At 44.7% G+C, this 22,253-nt stretch overlaps 1 protein-coding gene across 8 annotated transcripts in view; it reads right to left on the reverse strand.

The window, feature by feature from the left end:
* SPECC1 (sperm antigen with calponin homology and coiled-coil domains 1) overlaps window positions 1-22,253 on the reverse strand; it is a 318,611-nt gene that overhangs the window by 157,580 nt on the left and 138,778 nt on the right. For 2 of the 8 annotated variants that reach the window (XM_025361232.1, XM_025361233.1), the window contains exon 1: window positions 9,199-9,441. The exons of 5 other annotated variants lie outside the window; for them this stretch is intronic. In XM_025361232.1, coding sequence (XP_025217017.1) covers window positions 9,199-9,238 — 40 coding nt within the window. In that variant the 5' untranslated portion in view covers window positions 9,239-9,441. Of the gene's footprint in view, window positions 1-9,198; window positions 9,447-22,253 lie in introns of those variants that run through there. One more of the 8 variants, XM_025361229.1, reaches the window with a different exon arrangement.

Below are 22,253 nucleotides of genomic sequence, written 5' to 3' on the forward strand. Positions count from 1 at the left end.
AAACCTGCACGTCCTGTACATGTATCCCAGAACTTAAAATAAAGTTAATTTAAATTTTTTTAAGAAGATACTGCTTTAAGAGACAGAAAGTACAAAAAAAAAAAAAACAGGCAGTATTCTATCAAGTTAAAGTTCTTTGGAGTTAAATGGGAAAATATTTATATATTTTAAGTGCTAAAGAAGTGCAGACTCTAATCAAGTTATATGGCCGTTTGAATGGGGGTCTCAGGCTCCTATTAGAAGCTACACAAATTAAATAAAATATAACTTGAATCTAAGGCACGTGAGTATTACGACACCTCTTTCTTCAACTTTTGAAGGCCATGCTACAGAAAGACCACAAAGGTGATGAACAAGAATTCTATACCCAGGCAAAGTATATAAAGGGTAAGGGCAAAACATAGTTATCTTCAGATGAAGGTTGAGAAAACTTACTAGCACAGAATATCCCTGAATATGCTCAAACCAAATATGGTCAAGAATATGTTCCAACCAAAGCAAAAGTGGCTCAAGCTGATATCTGAAGTCTAGGTAGGGTTAGAATCCCAACCTTGTCCCTGTCAGAGATCCCTATTTATTTAAAAAACCTCAGCAAACTGAGAAGACAACCCCAAAAATTATATGGGGCCAGTCATGGTGGCAAATGTCAACACTTTTGGAGGCTGAGGTGAGAGGACAGCTTGAGGCCAGGAGTTGGAGACTAGCCTGGGCAACACAGTGAGACCCCATCTCTACCAAAAAAATTTTTTTTAATTAGCTGGGCATGGTGGCACTGCCTGTAGTCCCAGCTACTCAGGAGGCTGGGGCAGAGAGGAAGGTCAAGGCTGCAGTGAGCCAGCATCACACCACTGCACTCCAGCCTGGGCAACAGAACAAGACCTTGTCTTTTAAATTAAAAAAAAATATATATATATATATATATACACACACACACACACACACACACACACACACACGGGAAGAAATCCCAACATTATTTGGAATAAAACATTTACATAAACATCTTTTAATCCTAGAAAGATTTAGAACAAGTGGGGAAATAATCAAAAGAATCAGACAAGTAGTAATAGTATTCCATATTAAGAAATATCTGCATTAGAGAACTACACTTTTAATGTTTATGAGAATTGGATTAAAGCGTTAAAGGTCAACCTTGTGATTCCAATTCAAAATCTGTAACTCAGTAATTAATTTGTAATTTTAAATTTGAAAGCGTGCATCTACATATACACACATATAAAGAGAGAATACAGGCTGGGCACTGTGGCTCACACCTATAATCTCAGCACTTTGGGAGAACAAGGTGGGAGGATAGCTTGAGCCCAGGAGTTCAAGACTAGCCTGGGCAATATAGCAAGACCCCGTCTCTACAAAAAACACAAAAATTAGCTAGATGTGGTGGCATGCTCTTGTAGTCCCAGCTACTCAGGAGGCTGAGGTGAGAGGATCACCTGCACCCAGGAGGTCAAGGCTGCAGTGAGCTATGACCATGCCACTGAACTCCAGCCTGGGCGACAGAGAGAGAAACTGTCTCAAAAAAACAAAAAAAGAGAGAAAGAAAATATAAATGTTTTGGAATATATAAGAGGACTTAAGAATCACTAAATTCATTAGAATATCATTAAATTTATAAGACTTTAAAAACTGGACTTTTTTGTCAGACTTTAACAAGAACCTAAATATACTAAATTAATAAACACAAATTAAAATGTTGACTTTATTAGCAAAGTTTATAAACAGAACTGAATTTAACCAGATGCTCTTAAAGAGTGCTTATTAAATTTTACTGCATTTATAAACAGCACATATGGAATAACAAGACATTGAACTTGAAAGTTTCAAGAGCTACTTTTTTATTATTCACAACTTTAAATGACTTAATTTTAAAAATCAAAGTAACATATAAACAAGCTTTTCTACAGTATATAAATTTGATTTTCTGTCTTAATTGGGGGAAGTTCTTTAATGGAGAGCTTAACCCACTCACATTTATTACAGTAACAGATATATTTGACATTACTTCTTGAATTTTTACTATGTATTACCATTGATATTTGATGTATGCATCTTCACTTTGTTGTTTGTTTGTTTGTTTCTGAGACAGAGTTTCGCTCTTGTTGCCTAGGCTGGCGTACAATGGTGCAATCTCGGCTCACCGCAACCTTCGCCTCCCAGGTTCAAGCGATTCTCCTGCCTCAGCCTCCCGAGTAGCTAGGATTACAGGCATGTGCCACCACACCCGGCTAATTTTGTATTTTTTAGTAGAGACAGGGTTTCTCCATGTTGGTCAGGGTGGTCTCGAACTCCCAACTTCAGGTGATCCACCCACCTCGGCCTCCCAAAGTGCTGGGATTACAGGTGTGAGCCACTGCACCCGGCCACATCTTCACTTTTACAAAAGCAAAGAGAATCCAAAAGAGAGAAAAAGGATCCAAGAAGTAATGAGCTAACCTGAGAATGAGATAGGACTAGAAAGCAACCAGTCCAAACCAAAATATTATGTTAGAGGGTTAAGAAGAATTAACAGCTAAAGCTTATCAGGCGCTTTCTATGTGTGTCTATTTTAAGCCTTCAGATGTTTTAATCTATGAATCACCACAACAAACCTACAAGGTAGGTTATATTACTCTTCCCATTCCTAGATAAAGAAGTTGAGGCTCAAGGAAAAATTATTTGCCTGGGCCAGGCGCAGTAGCTCATGCCTGTAATCCCAGCATTCTGGGAGGCCGAGGCGGGTGGATCACAAGGTCAGGAGATGGAGACCATCCTGGCTAACATGGTGAAATCCTGTCTCTATAAAAAATACAAAAAATTAGCCGGGCGCAGTGGCAGGCGCCTGTAGTCCCAGCTACTCGGGAGGCTGAGGCAGGAGAATGGCATGAACCTGGGAGGCAGAGCTTGCAGTGAGCCGAGATTGCACCACTGCACTCCAGCCTGGGCGACACAGCGAGACTCCGTCTCAAAAACAAAATTTTTTTTGCCCAAAGTCTCAGAGGGCAGAAGTGACAGAAATGAGAGCAGGGCGTGGTGACTCATGCCTGTAATCCCAGCAATTTGGGAAGCCCCAGGTGGGCGGATCACCTGAGGTCAGGAATTTGAGACCAGCCTGGCCAACATGGTGAAACCCTGCCTCTACTAAAAATACAAAAATTAGCCAGGCCTAGTGGCACGCGCCTGTAGTCCCAGCTACTCAGGAGACTGAGGCAGGAGAATCTCTTGAACCTAGGAGGCAGAGGTCGCAGTGAGCCGAGATCATACTCCAGCCTAGGGAACAGAATGAGACTCTGTCTCAAAAAAAAAGAAAAAAAGAAGTGACAGAACTGAGTATGAAAGGACAGACTAGCTCCAGAGCCCCAACTCTTAACCACTGTGCTTCTTGTTTTTAAGAAAAAAGAAATTCCCTCTAACAGTCTGCAAAAATAAGAAACTGAGTAACAGGATAAAAGCATATTAATTTTAAAAGTAAAGAGCATACTCATACCAACTCCTTTCCATTCTCCTTACTCCTGTCTTCACAGATCACGTGTTATGCAATGTAAGACGCCACTGTCTTCTCTATAAATCTAAACATACTGCCTGGTTCTCTAGCAAATAATACACGAGATCCTGATATTTTAAATGCTGACTGGCCTTCCACTTTTAGAATTAACCTATAAATGATGCACAGAAGACTTACTAATACTAATTATGGAACAGAATGTAAATGTTCTAGCCGTGTGAAAGGTCAAGAGGCAGACTGGGAATAAGTTGGGGAGGGGAACTCTGAAAATAAGGCAGAAGACATTTGGGGCACTACATCCTCATTTACCCGTGGCGAAGCCTAGGACACTGTTTAAAGCTGGCGAGTCAAGAAATACAAGTGGAAAACAATAGATTTCCTTAGAATTTTAAAGTTTTCTATTTATTTGAGACAGAGTCTTACTCTGTTGCCAGGCTGGAGTGCAGTAGCGCGATCTCAGCTGACTGCAACCTCCGCTTCTCGCGCTCAAGCGATTCTCCTTCCTCAGCCTCCCGAGTAGCTGGGATTACAGGTGCCCACCGTTGCACCCGACTAATTTTTGTATTTTTGGTAGAGATGGGGTTTCACCGTGATGGCCAGTCTGGTCTCAAAGGGAAAATTTCATATAGCAAAGTGGAAAGAATTTTACAGTAAACTTCTGTATACCACTACTTGTATTCTACCATTAGCATTTTATACTAACAATGGATTTGGAAAATTTAAGTATGACTTGCAGAAATGGGGGGTGAGGGGAATATATAGCAAGGAAAATGTACTTAATTCCTCAACTTTCATAGTGCAGGTTAGTAGTAGAGAGGCTTGAAAGCTAACAAATCAAGAAACAATAAGGGTATAGTATATCATGTAGAATTATAGAGATAACTACCATTTCATTGAAATGCATAAAAAATAAGACGGACTAATGGGTGCGTAGAGGGATAAATATAGAGATGTACAAATAAAGCAAATACAGCAAAATATTAATTTAGAATCTAGGTGACTGGTACATGGGTGTTTACTATGTAAGTCTTAATTTTTCTGATTAAAATTTTTGTAATAAAATACTGATGCAAATGTGGTTGAGAATGGTCACTACGTCTACAAAGAGACACTAATGTTTACCAACATCCATGCTGCTCTCTGCTTGGCGCTCTGCAGTCCCCTGGCATGTCAGTGGGGCTGTGTGACTGAGTCTGGCCAGCAGAACGTAAGTAGAAATGATGTGCACCACTTCTAGGCCTGGCCCCTAAAACCTCGGGCAGGGTCCTCCACATGCCTTCTCTCCTGACTGCTGGCAGATTCAGGGCAATTTGGGAGCCATATGCTGAAGAGAAGCATCCACTAGCCTGAGTCTCTAACAACCACCTGTTGATGGCCCCCAACTCACAACCAGATGCGACATGAGGTAGAAATCAACTTTCACTGTCTTAAGTGGCTATTTTGGAATTTATCTGTAACCACAGTTAGCATTAACTATACAGAGTGCACATGAGGAACTTTTATTTCATGTAACTATACAGAGTGCACCTGAGGAACTTTTATTTCATGTAATTTGCATTAACTTTTTAAGTACATACATGCAAATTTAAAACAAGTAATAAGCTGGAACTGGGACTGAGGAAAACCTTCTAAACTCGCTTTCTAAGACTGCTTTAGCACCTTGGGCACCTTTGTGTGAATATAAAAAGGCAAAATTGCAAAATGGCACCCCTTCCTCTGGGCTGCTACAACCCTGCTGGGCCCACTCAGTTCTCTAAGTAGATGCCTTTGAACAGTACACAAACTGCACAACCATGCCCAGCAGCCCTGACAACGCAAGTGCTGACAACCTGGTTGGAAACTGAAGGACTGTTAACCAGGACCTTTTAGGAAGCATGAGATGTGGTCACCAGCTTTCTCTGCCCAGGCTGAAAATTTCAGCTATGAAATTTTCATATCTTTTACTGGATCTAATTATCTCATCCATTCTGCAATACCATGTTAAGTCATGATGTCCCAACTCGGAGGACTGCAGATACCACAAGAGAGGAATCCTGCTACCACCACAGCCAATACCAGGGCTAGAAAAGCAGCAGCAGCTGAGAAGCTGCCTTCGGCCTTAGACACACTCCAGAGGGGATGAGGAGCTTCCACCTGGAAAAGATGGTGCAATCTCAACCCTTAGAGGGGGTCTGAGATAGGGATTTTACCTCTTTACCCTTTAAACAGACTCTCCCTGTCCAAGCGACTGAGGTCCTGTGGCAGTCAACCACGGAGGTGTTCCACTGGGATCTCTTTTTCAAGAAAGAATTTGACCAGGTACAGCGGCTTATGCCTGTAATCCCAGCACTTTGGGAGGCTGAAGCAGGAGGATCACCTGAGCCCAGCAGTTTGGGACCAGCCTGGACAACATGGCAAGATCCCATCTCTACGCTGGGCATGGTGGCTCACACCTGTAATCCTAGTACTGTGGGAGGCTGAGTCAGGCGGATCACTTGAGGTCAGGAGTTCAAGACCAGCCTGGCCAACATGGTGAAATCCCATCTCTACTAAAAATACAAAAATTAGCCGGGCATAGTGGTGCACACCTGTAGTCCCAGCTACTCGGGAGGATCGCTTTAACCCAGGAGGCAGAGGTTGCAGTGAGCCAAGATCGCATCACTGCACTCTAGCCTGGGTGGCAGAACAAGACTCCATCTCAAAAAAAAAAAAAAAAAAAAAAAATCCCATCTCTACCAAAAAAACAAAACAGCCGGGTGAGTCATCCCAGCTAGTTGGGTAGCTGAAGTGGGAGGACTGCCTGACCTTGGAAGGTCAAGACTGCAGTGAGCCATGATCATAGCACTGCACTCCACCCCAGGTGACAGAGTCAGACCTTGTCTCAAAAAAAAAAAAAAAAAAAAAAAACCAACTTGCCATTCATCTGCAAGGACTGCAGAGATCTAAAAGCCTCCAGCTGTTGGCACCACGAGGATCCTAGGACTCATCCTTGTGTTAGCTTCTGAGCTGAAGGCACGTTCTTCCCAAGTAGCCTCTGGCCAATGACTGACCCACAGAAAGACTAGTGACTGTGGTTTCTGCCCAACCTGAGACCCCTCTAATGGGCAGGCTTTGCTCTGGAGCTCCCCATCAGGTGGCCAAGACTTCAGGTCTGCGTCATTAGTCATTATCTGAGGCTCTCCCTGCCCAAACCTACTGCCTCCTGCTTCCCTTTCGTAGGTGTTGGGTCTGCATCATGGTCAAAAGCTTTCCTTGCCCAGGCTAGCCTCGAACTCCTCAAATTCTGCTTCCTATCCCTTTTGTCTGTCTTGTGTGCATTCTTAATTCTAAATGTCTGTTCTCCACGGACAAAACTGGCACAATATGGGAACCATGTGACACTCAGGCTTGTGTGTTGCTATCACTCATCCAGCCTCCCTTCTGCTTCCCCCTTATATCCTTTTGGTACCCTTGCTCTGATGACCCTTGGAAGCACTTGTTGAGATTCTAGTCCAATGTACCACAACTGCCAGTTGGGGCCATGCGACCTCATCCCCATTCTGCAGTAAAGCAGACTGAAAACACATCTTTAACAAAGCTCTAGGCCGGGCGCGGTGGCTCAAGCCTGTAATCCCAGCACTTTGGGAGGCCGAGACGGGCGGATCACGAGGTCAGGAGATCGAGACCATCCTGGCTAACACGGTGAAACCCCGTCTCTACTAAAAAATACAAAAAACTAGCCGGGCGAGGTGGCGGGCGCCTGTAGTCCCAGCTACTCGGGAGCCTGAGGCAGGAGAATGGCGGGAACCCGGGAGGCGGAGCTTGCAGTGAGCTGAGATCCGGCCACAGCACTCCAGCCTGGGCGACAGAGCGAGACTCCGTCTCAAAAAAAAAAAAAAAAAAAAAAAAAACAAAGCTCTAATTTCCAGGATCTCAAGATGAACTCTACAGCATTTCATCACAGCATTAGAAGGCCAGTTAAAATTACACTTTCAGCTAGTAGTCCAGCATTTAAAGTTTTTACCACGAATTCCTAGCGAGGCAAGGTGGCATGTGCCTGTAGTCTCAGCTACTTGGGAGGCTGAGGGAGGAGGGTTGCTGGAGCCCAGGAGTTCAAGGCCAGCCTGGGCAACACAGGTGAGACACCATCTCTTAAAAATGTCCTAATCCAGTATCTTCATTTGCAGCAAATCAGAGTTCCCATTCTGAAATGATATGCATTCTTTGAAAAATACAATAAAATAAGTTACTGGCATAAACATATTATTTTTATGTCCTATCCATCAGAGCGCTTTAAAAAGTAAGGTCACTAAAAAATTGGAACACAGGCATCTAAATCACTCTTAAAAGCTCTAACAAGAGTAAGTCTTTTCACAATTTTAACATAAAGGAAATAATACATAGGGGTTTTCACAATACCTGGACAGGCATGTAACTAATGAGAAGTGTTTTTAAAATGTTACCAATCCTTTACCGAACAGTTTATCAACAGGGTTATTTATGACAAGTATACTATTTTTATTTTATGCATATTTCATTTTATAAATATGCATATTATTGGTTATTCTGCCCAAAAAATAGTCTGAACAAGTGCTGTGTAATTAAAGTCACCTCTATGCAGTAAGCTGACCCCTGAAATTTTTCTTCACAGTATTTCTGTGCGGCTGTCCAAACTTTCCATCCTGGCTGTGGTACCAGTCCAATGTACCCCAAGTGTCAGGGAGGCACCCGCCTCCACTCCGCCCGAGGCTAGGGCCGAGGCGGCGGCTGGGGCCCTGGGTGGTGAAGGAGCAATGCGCAGAAGCCAGGACGACCCAGAGACCTACAGCATGGCACCCAGCTCCGGAAAAGGTGGAAAAGGTCACTCGGACAAGTCGCTTCATCTCTCAGAGCCTCAAAGTCCTCATTCAAATTAAAATTCAAATATTACACCTTTGGAAAACGTTTCCAGTTCTGACTCTCCCACTGAAACACATACCTGTCACCTGCCCCCATCCCCCCCCCCCAGGACTCCAGAGTCAGGTCAACCATCTCTTTGCTATCAGCCAAGATGCCGTTTTTCAGGCAAAACTAAATCCCATTTGCTTCACGTGACAGTCCAGAAATGGTTCGTTTTGTTTTTAAAAGCAACCCTGGTTATCTGCATCTAACTCTGCTGGGGGCCGGCATGAGCTACCAGAGGACGAAAACTACGACCCAGCTGACTCCACGAAGCTCACTCAGGACTGAGGAAGTAAAAACGGGATAACCAGAGGCGCGCCCGACATCCCAGAACAAGCACGGACTATTCCGGGTTAGCAACAGTGGCGGGGCAGCCTGGCGTGAGTGTGAGGGGCAGAGCCGCAGGCGCCACAAAGTGCGGGGCCCGCGGCCGACAGGGAGCAGCCGCGGGGCACGCCCTTCCCGCAAACGCCCGGAAAGTCCGCGGGCGGCCTGCGCGCTCAGGAGACCCCGTCTAGGCGCAGGCCAGGCGCGCAGGGGGGAACCCCGCGGCAGGGACGCAGCTGCGCCCGCCCGGCGGCCCCGGCTCCCAGGTGCGCCTTCAGGACGAGCAGCGTTTCCTGGTCGCCGCACGGGCACAGGTAATTTCACAATCCCATGCGCCGCATTCCAACGGCAAGAATCACACGTCAGGACCTTAGCCTTTCGCTCGCCCCGGTCGGCGCCGCGGGCCGGAGGCGGTGGGGGAAGGGCGCCTGACCGGGGAGGGGTGCGGCGCGACCCCCGCCAGCCGCACAGACCTGGTTCCGGATCCTCGGGCCGTCCTGAGTGGTTGCCCATGCTTGGCCCACTAGGGCAGCGGCCGGCTTGCTGGCCTCGGACGGGATGTCCACCGTGCCGAGCTCGCGCCGGCTCCGGCTGACGAGGCGGCTGCGTCCGGCGGGTCCGCTCCAGTCAAAGAAAGGGCCGGGCGCCTTCCAGTTCCCAGCGGCTGCCGGCGGAGCCGCTCCTCTCCCGCGCCCGCGGGCCCCGCCCCCTCATCTGCATCCTGCCCGCCCGCGTGGCCCGCCCCCTTCATCTGCATCCTGCCCGACCACCTCAACTGCACGCCACCCGCCAGGCGCGGCCCGCCCCCCTCATCTGCATACTGTCCGCCCACCTCATCTGCATTTCCTTCTTGGCTGCCAGAGGGCCCCCAGCCGTAGGCGGGACGCACCGGCTGACCGGCTGCAGGCCTCCACCCGCGGACGCTGAGAACCGCAGCTGCACAAGGTAGGCTGGAAAAACCCCACTGCGGGGAGGCGGGAGCCGAGTGCCCCCGGAAAGGCAAAATCCTGCTCGTGTGAAGCTAGACCTATCAGGACAAGAGAAACCTAGGACTAGCGCAGGACAGGAGCTTAATAAGCATTTTTTCGGTTGAATGAATAAATGGATGAACAATTCGAGGAGGAGGTGAAGAAAAATAACGCTAACAAGGCCGTGCTTATTATCCAAAATGAATACTATGCTAATAATAAAAATGCATACCAATCATAAGTAGAAACTGTTCTGCCGCTGTCAGAAATTACTAAAATGGAAATTACCCTAAACGACTTTCATCCTTCGTCTGACAGTGAAAATACTTAGAACAACTAAATCTTGCAGTGAAAATATTTAGGACTAATAAAACCATTAGTGGCATGACTGGTTCTATCTCGTGCATCACTTGAACGCTACGGTCCATTCTCAGGTCTCATGCATCAACATCATAGGAAACCACTGATCACTCCTAATGCCTCAACACAGTGTGTTCACTTGGTTCCAGGATGCTACACTCTCCTAGTTTTCTGCTCACCCCCCAAGAAGCCTCTTCCCAGTCCGCTTTGTTGGTTCCTCCTCATCTTGACCTCTAAACCCTGGGCACTAAAGCTCAGCCCACATACCTCTTTCCTATATACTCTCTTGGTCTTTGATTTACCAACTTGTGGCTTTTAAACACCATCTACATATCTCCAGGTTGGTTCCCTCTTCTAGCTCCAGACTCATTTATCCAACTACCTTCTTGACACCTTCTCTTGACACCTCCACTTAGATTTTCTAATAGTCCTCTCCATCTCCATAAGTGGCAGTTCCGTTCTTCCAGTGACTCAGGCCAGAAACCTCGACTCCTTTCACACACCACATCTTGTCCCTCAACAACGCCTGTCAGTATGTATATCATAAATAGCCCTACATCTCAGCACTTCTCACCTCCTCCACTGCTACCCCGGATCCAAACCGCTGTCATCTCCTGCCAGGATTACTGCAACTGCCTCCTAACCAGTCTCACTTCTCCTGCCCTTGCCTCTTTATAGTCCATTTTGCACATACAGTGAGAATGATGCTTCTAAAGCCTAGGTCAAATCCTGTCACACCTCCACTTGCAATGCTCCAGTGTCTTTCTGTCTCACTTGGAGGAAAAGTCAAAGCCCTTACGATGGCCTCCAAGGCCCTGAATAATCCTCCTCTCCCCCCATCAGTGAACTCACCTTCCCCTTCTCACATTGCTCTTGCTACACCGGCCTCCTCACTGTTCCTCAAATAAACGGAGCATGTTCCCATCTCAGGGCCTTTGCACTTGGTGTTCCCTCTGCCTGCAACATTCTTCCCCCAGCCACCTACACTGCACAGACCATATGTCTCACCCTCTCTCACTCCCTGGGCCTTTGCTCAAATGTCACCCTACTAAGGGGGCTTCTCTCATCACACCACACTAAATAGTAAGCCAGACCCTCAGCACACACCCTCTCCTACTTTGCTGGCCTCTGTGACACAGATTGCCAGTCCATATACTACATGTTTACTAATTATTGTTCCTCCACTAGAGTGTAAACTTTATAAACATGGGGACTCAGAAGGAATGAATGAAAACAAATGAATGAACCAACATATAGGCTGCATGCAGCAGACACAAATTAGCACTTAAATACACATTACTTCCTTTTAGTGGTAGTATAGTACCATGAGTTGGTTTCTCCCACAAAACTAGTGTGTCAAAGACAAAAATTACAGTTTTATTTCTGTAATGTCTAAAACATAACACAATACTGAGCATGTACAAGCAAATATACTAAGGAAAATAAATAGCAGGAAACAGTGTTACAGCAGAAATGCGTATGACACCAAGTGCAACTCCCTCCCCTTTTAAAAAGGTAATTAGCCCAGAAAAGATGGTCGACTTCCCCAAAGAGTTCCAAAATGATAGGTAAAGCCTGAGTTTGTGATCATGGTAAGAGTGACGCAACTTCAGTTTATAGAACAGTTACATACTTATTCAAAGAGTTTTGGAAATCAGTGAGTCAATTTACTAATTCTATAAAATGTCAAGTAATTAACATGTTTCTTTATGGAAACTGGACAAGTAAGACCCTCACCCAACCTGGACTCCTATGGCTCTCTCACCTCCCACATTTAAAATATCTAGTCAAGTCCTGCACATTTCATCACCTTAACATTTTTCACACTTTCCCTCTCTCTTGTCTTTGCTGCATCTTTCATTCACAAGGGCTACTGCATTAGCTTCCCAACTAACTTACTACTTCCAGTTTTGCTGCTGCTCAAATTGCTCCTCCACCTGAATTATCAAAAATGCAAATCTGACTGCACCATGCCTCTGCCTAGAAGTTCCTGTGGCTCCCCTCTACCCTTAAGGTGAAGTCCTTCTAAGCTTAGTATACTAAGGTCCTCCATAATCATGTGCTCCACCTCCACCCCTATTGTTCTAGCCTCAGCTTTCAGAAGTTCTCCCTCTCACCTTATATTCCAGCAACGCTGAGCCAGCTGTAGCTCCCTGAATACACCCTGTCGTTTCAGGCCTCTATTCTTTCATATCTGCTATATTCCCTCAGTTTCAACACCCCTTCCATAACTGAGCTGCCTAGCGAATGCTTATTCATCTGCTATGAACTGAGTTGTGTCCTTCCTAAATTCATGTTGAAGTCCTACCCCACAATGTGATAGTATTTGGAGACAGGGCCTTTAGGAGGTAATTAAGGTTAAATGAGGTCATAAGGGTGGGGCCCTAATCTAGCAGGATAGGTGGCCTTATAAGAAAAGGAAGAGACCAGGTACGGAGGCTCACACCTGTAATCCCAGCACTTTGGGAGGCCGAGGCAGGCAGATCATGAGGTCAAGAGATCGAGACCATCTGGCCAACATGGTGAAACCTCATCTCGACTAAATATACAAAACTTAGCTAGGCGTGGTGGTGCGTGCCTCTGGTCCCAGCTACTCAGTTGAGGCAGGAGAATCGTTTGAACCCGGGAGGCAGAGGTTGCAGTGAGCCGAGATCACACCATTGCACTCCAGCCTGGCAACAGAGCAAGACTCCGTCTCAAAAAAACAAAACAAAACAAACAAAAATTAAAATTAAAAAAGAAGAGGAAGAGATCTTTCTCTCACTCTCTTTCTGGTATGTGAGGTCACAGTGAGACGGCGGCATGTATAAGCCAGGAAGACTCCTCACCAGAACCCAGTTTTGCAGGCACTCTGAACTCAGACTTCCAGCCTCCAGCACTCTGAGAAATAAATGTCTGCTGTTTAAGCCACCCAGTCTGTGCTATTTGGTTATGGCAGCCCAAGTGGAGTAATAAATATCATCTTTTAAATTCTTGCTCTGTTATCACCCCGCTTTGGTGGGCCTGCACGTCTCAGACAGAATTCAGTGCTGTCTCCCTCATGGTACTGCTGTACCCTTTCAATGCTTGTATTATTTTAATTTTTTTTTTTTTTTTTTTTTTTTGAGACAGAGTCTTGCTCTGTTGCCCAGGCTGGAGTGCAGTAGCGCAATCTCAGCTCACTGCAATCTCCGCCTCCTGGGTTTAAGTGATTCTCGTGCCTCAGCCTCCCGAGTAGCTAGGATTACAGGTGCATGCTACCATGCCTGGCTAATTTTTGTATTCTTATAGAGATGGGGTTTCACCATGTTGCCCAGGCTAGTCTCAAACCCCTGACCTCAAGTGATCCACCTCCCTCTGCCTCCCGAGTAGCTGGGATTACAGGCATGAGCCACCAGGCCTGGCTGGGGTTTCTCCCACAAAACTAGCATGTCAAAGACAAGAGCCTCCCAGGTTCCAGTGATTGTCCTGCCTCAGCTTCTTGAGTAGCTGGGATTACAGGCACCTGCCACCATGCCCAGCTAATTTTTGTATTTTTTAGTAGAGACAGGGTTTGACCATGTTGGTCAGGCTGGTCTCGAACTCCTGACCTCAGGTGATCCACCCGACTTGGCCTCCCAAAGTGCGGGGATTACAGGCATAAGCCACCGCGCCCAGCCATGGATAATTTTAAAAAGCAGTACAGGGACTAGTCAGGTTGTGGCAGTCACACATCCTGGGCAAACGAAAAACCAACTGCCTGAATGTTATATGAATAGGATAAAATTTCCAGTGGAATCAAAGAGTCCAGGGGAATCAAGCAACTGGTGGAAGTGAAGCTGATGTGCTCTGTATCTGGTGTAAACCTTAGAAGTGGCTCTGATGATCATGGTGACAGGGTGACATGTCAAAGACGCCTGTGATGACTATAAAAAAAGCAACAGTGTACAGACACTCCTCAACTTATGATGGGTTGTGTCCCAATAACCCATTGTAAACTGAAAATATCCTAAGTCGATATGGGCTTTGTAGACAGGATGGAGGCAAAAACGCTGGCAAACAATATTCAAAAAAATGCTGACAACACAGCACCCTGAGGGTTTACCCCCATGATCCCAGGGCTGAATAGGAGCTGCAACTCACAACCACTGTCCAGCATCACGAGAAAGTATAGCTCCACGTATCGCTAGCCTGGTAAAAGATCAAAATTCAAAATTTGAAGTACAGTATAGCTTTTGTACCATCACAAAGTCAAAAAATCCTTAGTCAAACCATCATAAGTCAGGGACTGTCTGCAATTTCTAAATTACTATATTTCTATAATATGTAATTTCAAATGTAAAGGTATAACTAAGGTGACAACTTGGACATTATAATTATATATTTTCTACTACACCTATAATCTAAATGTTTTAAGGAAGACAAAAAGGTTTTTATGGATTTTCACTGAATATAAGGATCCCTTATACACAGGCATAAACAATAAAATAATATATATGTGGTCCCATTTTATTAAAAATTTCTATATTCTACTGTCCATATTAATATGTGTAGAAATAAATTTTGACATGTATATAGCAAATTATTAGAAATAACTATATCTGAAATATAGAATTAGGAAAGACTTTTTTATACCAAATATCTCCAATGTCTTAATAAATATATTTTACTACTATGACCAGAACACATAAAAAAAAGTACATATCCTTAATCTCAGCAGTTATTCTTATAGAAATTTATTCAAAAGAAATAGTTACAGGCCAGGCACAGTGGCTCAAAGCTGTAATCCCAGCACTTTCTTTTTTATTTTTGGAGATGGAGTTTCACTCTTGTTGCGCAGGCTGGAGTGCAGTGGCGCGATCTCGGCTCACCACAACCTCCGCCTCCCGGGTTCAAGCAACTCTCCTGCCTCAACCTCCCAAGTAGCTGGGATTACAGGCATGCGCCACCACGCCGGGCTAATTTCATATTTTTAGTAGAGACAGGGTTTCTCTGTGTTGGTCAGGCTGGTCTCAAACTCCCGACCTCAGGTGATCTGCCCGCCTCGGCCTCCCAAAGTGCTGGGATGATCCCAGCTACTTGGGAGGCTGAGGCAGAAAAATCACTTGAACCTGGGAGGTGGAGGTTGTGATGAGCCAAGATTGCGCCACTACACTCCAGCCTGGGCAACAGAGTGAGACTCCGTCTCAAAAAAAAAAAAAAGAAAAAAAGAAAAAAAGAAATAGTTACAAATATACACAACCATCTAGCTTGCAAGATAATTCTTAACATTTGTTGAGAAATAATTACATGCCAGGCACTATTCTAAGTACAATATATATTTTGATTTATAAAACAAAACTGTTTTTTTTAGCTCAAATTAAATATTAGAAAATGACCGACAGGGTGAGTAACTTGCGTAAGTTTACTCCGCTAGAAAGCAGCAGAGCCAGGATTTAAACCTGTGTCCCCAAGTCCACCCCAAGGTTTGGTGATTCACTGGAAGGACTCGCAAGACTCAGCACACAGTTGTACTCAGAGCCATGATAGATTACAGCAAAGGGATACAAAGAAAGGGAAAAGGTCTACAAGACCAAGTCCAGAGGAAACTAGGTGCAAGCTTCCATGAATTTTCTCCCAGTGAAGTCATTCGGGGTGTGCTTAATTCTTCCAGCAATGAGCTGTGACAACACGTGTGAAATGTGGTCTGCCTTCCAATTCACTAGACTTAGCACCCGGGGTTTTTACCAGGGGATCACGTAGGCTCCTGGAAGGAAAACAGGAGTTCAGCATAAACTACAGTGTTTGCACAGTTTACGCAGTGAATCACTCTTACCAATTAGGGTGGTGGGAACCCTTCCGAAATCCAAGTTCCCTGACACCAGCCAAATGCCAACCTTGGAAGCAGCCTTTCTAAGGACAGCAGTCCCAGGCCTGCTACATTCACCCTTTTCTGCAGAGAAACCATGCCATATTTAACTCCAATGTTTGTGCTCTTAACAACTGAACATTGCCTCCTTTCTTTTTGCAATAGCCAAAAGCTGGAAAAACCTACAATGTTCAACACAAATGTCCAAGTTTAATAAAATGTAATACAGCTATATGATGGCTTTCTGTGCAGTCTCTAAAGCAATGTGTCAGAGATATTAAGTTACAAAGCAAAACAACACATATGTTAAGAATATAATTCGCTGGGTGCGGTGGCCTACCCCTGTAATCCCAGCACTTTGGGAGGCCGAGGCAGGCGGGATTGCCTGAGGTCAGGAGTTCGAGACCAGTCTGGCCAACATGGTGGAACCCCATCTCTATTAAAAATACAAAAAAAAAATAGCTGGGCTTGGTGGCGGGTGCCTGTAATCTCAGCTACTCGGGAGCCTGAGGCAGGAGAATCGTTTAAACCTGGGAGGCAGAGGTTGCAGTGAGCTGAGATCATGCCATTGCACTCCAACCTGGGCAACAAGAGTAAAACTCTGTCTCAAAAAAAAAAAAGAATATAATTCTAAATTGTTGTACATAAACAAAAACTATATAGACACAGATACCTGGATAAGAAGGAAAGGTTTTCAAAAATTATAACTCAAGGCACTGATTGAGAGTGGCCCTCTCTGAGTAGGCAAGATTGTGATATCCTTTATATAAGTTCTTTTATTGCTTGTCCATATTTATTTTTATTTTTTTCTAGTGCACATGTACTGCGTTTTGCTTTTGAGTTAAAAATACATTTATTTGGAAAAATACATAAATGTTAAAATAATTTAAAGTAAAATTCAGCCTGGGAAACAGCACAAGACCCTATCTCTAGAAAAAATAAAAAATTAGCCAAGTGTGGTAGTGTGCACCTGTAGTTCCAGTTACTCGGGAGGCTGAGGTGGGAGAACCACTTGAGCCCAGGAGTTCTAGGTTGCAGTGAGCTATGATTGCACTACCATACTCTAGCCTGGGCCACAGAGTGAGACCCTATCTCTAAAAATAATAATTTCAAGTACAATTTATCATATTACCAAAAATCTTCAGTTCCTTGAATAATAAACTCTAATATATATATATTCAACAAATATTCATTTATTCCTCAGAATACTGTTAAGAACTAAAGCAGAAGGTGGGACCAGAAGACAGTTCCTAATTTTTACTAAACACCAAAGTGTCTGTCTTTTTTCTTGTTTTAAGACAGAGTCTTGCTCTGTTGCCCAGGCTTGAATGCAGTGGCATGATTATTGCTCACTGTAGTCTGAAACTCCTGGGCTCAAATGATCCTCCCGCCTCAGCCTCCCTCCCAAGTAGATGGGATTATAGCCTCATGTCATCATACCCAACTAATTTTTAAAAATTTTTTGTAAAGATGAGATCTCACTATGTTGCTCAGACTGGCCTTGAACTCCAGGCCTCCAGCAATTTTCCCTACTTGGCCTCCTGAAGTGTTGGGATTATAGGCATGAGCCATTGCACCCTGTCTCCATCATTTTTAAATAATACACGATTAAACTTTAATTAGTAAAACCTTTTATGAAAAACTGCAACATATACAAACTAAAGAGAACTAATATAACGGCCCTCCATGTGCCTCTCAACTCAGTTTCAATAGTTTCCAACTCGGAGCCAATTTTTTTCATCTATCACCCACTTCTTCCTCTAGCTTCAATTATTTTGAAGCAAATCCAAGACATCCTATTTCATTGGTAAATATTTCAGCATGGATTTCTAAAGATAAGAACCCTTTACACACACACACACACACACACACACACACACACACACACACAATTCCATTATCTAAACTAAAAATTATTAGCAATAATTTGTTACCAAATAGCCAGAGTTCAAATTTCCTTGTGCCAATATTTTTTTTTTAAATCATGGTCCATAGCTGGGCGCGGTGGCTCACACCTGTAACCCCAGCACTTTGGGAGGCCGAGGCAGGCGGATCACCTAAGGTTGGGAGTTTGAGACCAGCCTGACCAACATGGAGAAAACCTGTCTTTACTAAAAATACAAAATTAGCCGGGTATGGTGGTGCATGTCTGTAATCCCAGCTACTCAGGAGGCCGAGGCAGGAGAATCACTTGAACCTGGGAGGCAGAGCTTGCAGTGAGCCGAGATCATGCCACTGCACTCTAGCCTGGGCAAAAAGAGCAAAACTCCATCTCAAAAAAAAAAAAAAAAAAAATCACGATCCATACTATTATGCACCTATTAGAATGGTGAAAATCCAAAAGACTGACACCACCAAATGCTGACAAGGATGCAGAACAACAGAAACTCTCATTCATTGCTGGTGGAAATGCAAAATGGTACAACCACTTTGAAAGACAGTTGGTCAGTTTTGTTTTGTTTTGTTTTGTTTTTTGAGATGGAGTTTCACTCTTATTGCCCAGGCTGGAGTGCAGTGGTGCAATCTCAGCTCATTGCAACCTCTGCCTCCCCAGTTCAAGCAATTATCCTGCCTCAGCCTCCTGAGTAGCTGGGATTACAGGCACCCGCCACCACGCCCAGCTAATATTTCATATTTTTAGTAGAGACAGGGTTTCACCATGTTGGCCAGGCTAGTCTTGAACTTCTGACCTCGTGATCTGCCTTCCTCAGCCTCCCAAAGTTCCTGGATTACAGGCGTGAACCACTGTGCCCGGCGTCAGTTTCTTACAAAACTAAACATATTCTTATCATAAGATCCAGCAATTGAGCTTCTTGGTATTTACCCAAATGAGCTGAAAACTTAGATCTACACAAAAACCTGCACATTAATGTTTATAGCAGTTTTATTCATAATTGCCAAAACTTGGAAGCAACAAAAATATCCTTCAATAGTTGAATGATAAACTGTGGTACATCCATATAATGGAATATTATTCAGCACTAAAAAGAAATGATCAAGACACAAAAAGACATGGAGGAACCTTAAATGCATATTGCTCAGTGAAAGAAGCCGGTCTGAAAAGGCCACACACTATATCATTCCAGCTATCTGACAAAAAAGCAAAACTGTAGAGACAGTAAGATCAGTGGCTGCCAGGTACTTAGGAGGAAGGATGAATGGGTGGAGCACAGGAGATCTTTAGGGCAGGGAAACTACTCTGTATGACTCTGTAATGGTGGATACATGTCAAAACTCAGAATGTACAACACCAAAAGTGAACCCTAACATAAACTATGGACTTCAGTTATTAATAATGTATCTAGGCTGGCTCATCAATTCTAAGAAATACATCACCCTAATGCAAGAAGTTAGTAACTTGGGAATTTGGAGGTGATGGTGAGGGGGTATATATGGAAACTTTCTATACTTTCCACTAATTTTTCTCTAAACCTACAATAGCTCTAAAAGATAAAGCCCATTGATTTTTTAAACATTCCTGATACAAATAATAAACTTGAGCTTAAATGAACACCACAAAACAGGTGTGGCAGTCTCTGTGGACTACCTGCCTGTCAGCCGTTTCCCACATCTTCCTTCCTTCCTGCCAGGCAGCTGGCCCTGAGAGAAGGTGGCCTGTTCTTAGCTGAGGAGTGGATCCTTCATGCGCAGCCTACGTTAATCCTGGTGATTCCATTTTCCTTGCTAGTGACTAGGTCAAGGATGCTATGAGACCCAGTTCTGGCCAAGAACATTTGAAGAGAGGTCTGCTGGGAGGAGGGCTGGGGAAAGTTCTCTTGTTCTTAAAAAAATGCTGAAACCCTCTTCTTCCATGGGACTCTGTCCTCTGTTTGAGGTTGCCAGAACTCTAGCAGTTATCTTGTGATGATGAGGGGAGCTGGCCAGAGGGCCAGGCCAGCACACTCAGGGTGGTCGACCAAGAAGATGGAAAGAACCTGCATCCTTTTTGGCATGTTGAACCCCTGAATTAAACACCCTCTGAGTCACCTACTTTCTGTTCTGTTATGCACATGGCACACTTCCTGAGTGTTACAGTCCAGGAGATCAGGTGTGGTCTGACCCAGTAGCCATTCTTTTTCTCTACTTACAAGCAAGAGACCAGGGTTCAGAGCGATTAGGCTATCTTGCCCAAGGTCATATAGATTAAAAGTAGGGAGCTGAAATTTAATGCAGGCCTGTTGCCACCAAAGCACTCATTCTTCCTACACTAAACCACTTTGTCTCCAGTAGAAGCTTTGTCTCCAGCAGAAGCTGGACACAGAATCTTCAAAGAGAAATCAACATTTCAGGAGTCAGAGAAAACAAATAGTTTCTTACAATAGGAAACTATAAAATATGGAATATCTTTAAGGACAGAATCTTGAGCATCCTTCTTGAATTAGAATATGTTTTTATCCTTAATAGGGCTTAACTTAAATATGAATAACCTTGTTATAATCTAAATGGAAGAAGACTAATATCAGTCACTATAAAACTATACACAAAAAAACCTCTGTACTTGTCTCAGTCACTGATTCATTAGGTGATCCATCCTCCTAGCCTGTGACACCTCTATTATCTGCCCACTGCTTTCTTTGAGAGCTTGGTACAAACATAAAAAACCTTCATTGAGCCAGGCATAGTAATTCATGCCAGTAGCCCCAGCTATTTGGGAGGCTGAGGCAGGAGGATTGCCTGAGCCCAGGAGCTCCAGTCTAGCCTAAGCAACATAGCAAAACCCTATTGCTAAAAAAGAAAAATCAAAGTCATCATTGGCCTTCAATATTTTGAAGTTCACTTATATATAAAGGAAAAGCATAGGCTGAATACCTTCCTATATTATTTGTGTGTCTCATGTTTCCCTAGACCAACAAGTCTAGGGGTACAAATGGGGTCATGTTAATAGTACTGGCTGGGCACAGTGGCTCACACCTGCAATCCCAGCACTTTGGGAGGCAAGGCAGGAGGATCGCTTGAGCTCAGTAGTTCAAGACCAGCCTGGGCAAGACAGGAAGACCCCATCTCTACAAAAAGTTAAAAAATTAGCCGAGCATGATGGTATGCACCTGTAGTCCCAGCTACTTGGGAGGCTGAGGCAGGAGAATCACTTGAGCCCAGGAGGTCAAGGCAGCAGTGAGCTGTGATCACACCACTGTACTCCAGCCTGGGTGACAGAGAGAGATCCTGCCTCAAAAAAAAAAAAAAAAAAGAAAAGAGAGAAAGAAAAAATTGTATTAAATAATATTTTTCTGGCTCTAGTCATTTACTACTATGACTTAACCATCGTCCCCACTGCAAAGTTCCCCCAGTGTTTCTGGGAGTCCCAGGAGTGTGTCACCTTTTCTCAAAGTGAGGACTCTCAGTGAACTCACATCGTGTGCTCTTTATGTTCTCTCCTCTACAGAACCCCCTTGGGAAGCTCAACCTCAGCAGCCTAGGCACCTCCCTCCACTCAATGGGAGAAGGAGGTTCCCTGGTGCCTGGGCTCCCCCACGCCCTGTGGTGGGCACTGAAGCCGCCCCACAGGCCTATCAGGCACTCACTGCTGCAGGTACGGACAGCTTTCCTGCCTTGCGTGATCAGCCCCCACCCCTGCTGCAGGCCTCCTCTCAAGGACTCTGGCTGGATTCCCCCTACTCTAAACCTGTACTGGTATTTGTCGTTACAATGATATCACCGCTGAAAGAGATGCTTAGAAAACCATCCCCATAGTGGCCGGACGCGGTGGCTCACGCCTGTAATCCCAGCACTTTGGGAGGCCAAGCTGGGCAGATCATGAGGTCAGAAGATGGAGACCATCCCGCCTAACATGGTGAAACCCCGCCCCTACTAAAAAAAAAATACAAAAAAAAATTAGCCGGGCGCGGTGGCGGGCACCTGTAGTCCCAGCTACTCGGGAGGCTGAGGCAGGAGAATGGTGTGAACCCAGGAGGCAGAGCTTGCAGTGAGCTGAGATCATGCCACTGCACTCCAGCCTGGGCGACAGAGCAAGACTCTATCTCAAAAAAAAAAAAAGAGAAGAAAAGAAAAGAAAACCATCCCCATAGTTTAACACTGGTTGCTTTTTTGTTTGTTTTTTTTTTTTTTTGAGGCAGAGTCTTACTCTGTTGCCCAGGCTGCAGTGCAGTGGCTCAACCTACACCTCCAGGTTCAAGCTATTCTCGTGCCTCAGCCTCCCGAGTAGCTGGGATTACAGGCACGCACCACCATGCCCAGCTAAATTTTGTATTTTTAGTAGAGACAGGGTTTCACCATGTTGGCCAGGCTGGTTTAAAACACCTGACCTCAAGTGATCTGCCCACCTCGGCCTGCCAAAGTGCTGGGATTACAGGCGTGAGCCACCACCACACCCAGACTTTTTTTTTCTTTTTTTTTTTTTAAACTTGGTCTTGCTCTGTCACCTAGGCTGGCGTGC

Source organism: Theropithecus gelada, chromosome 16 (assembly GCF_003255815.1).
Source record: "Theropithecus gelada isolate Dixy chromosome 16, Tgel_1.0, whole genome shotgun sequence".
Lineage (NCBI taxonomy): Eukaryota > Metazoa > Chordata > Mammalia > Primates > Cercopithecidae > Theropithecus > Theropithecus gelada.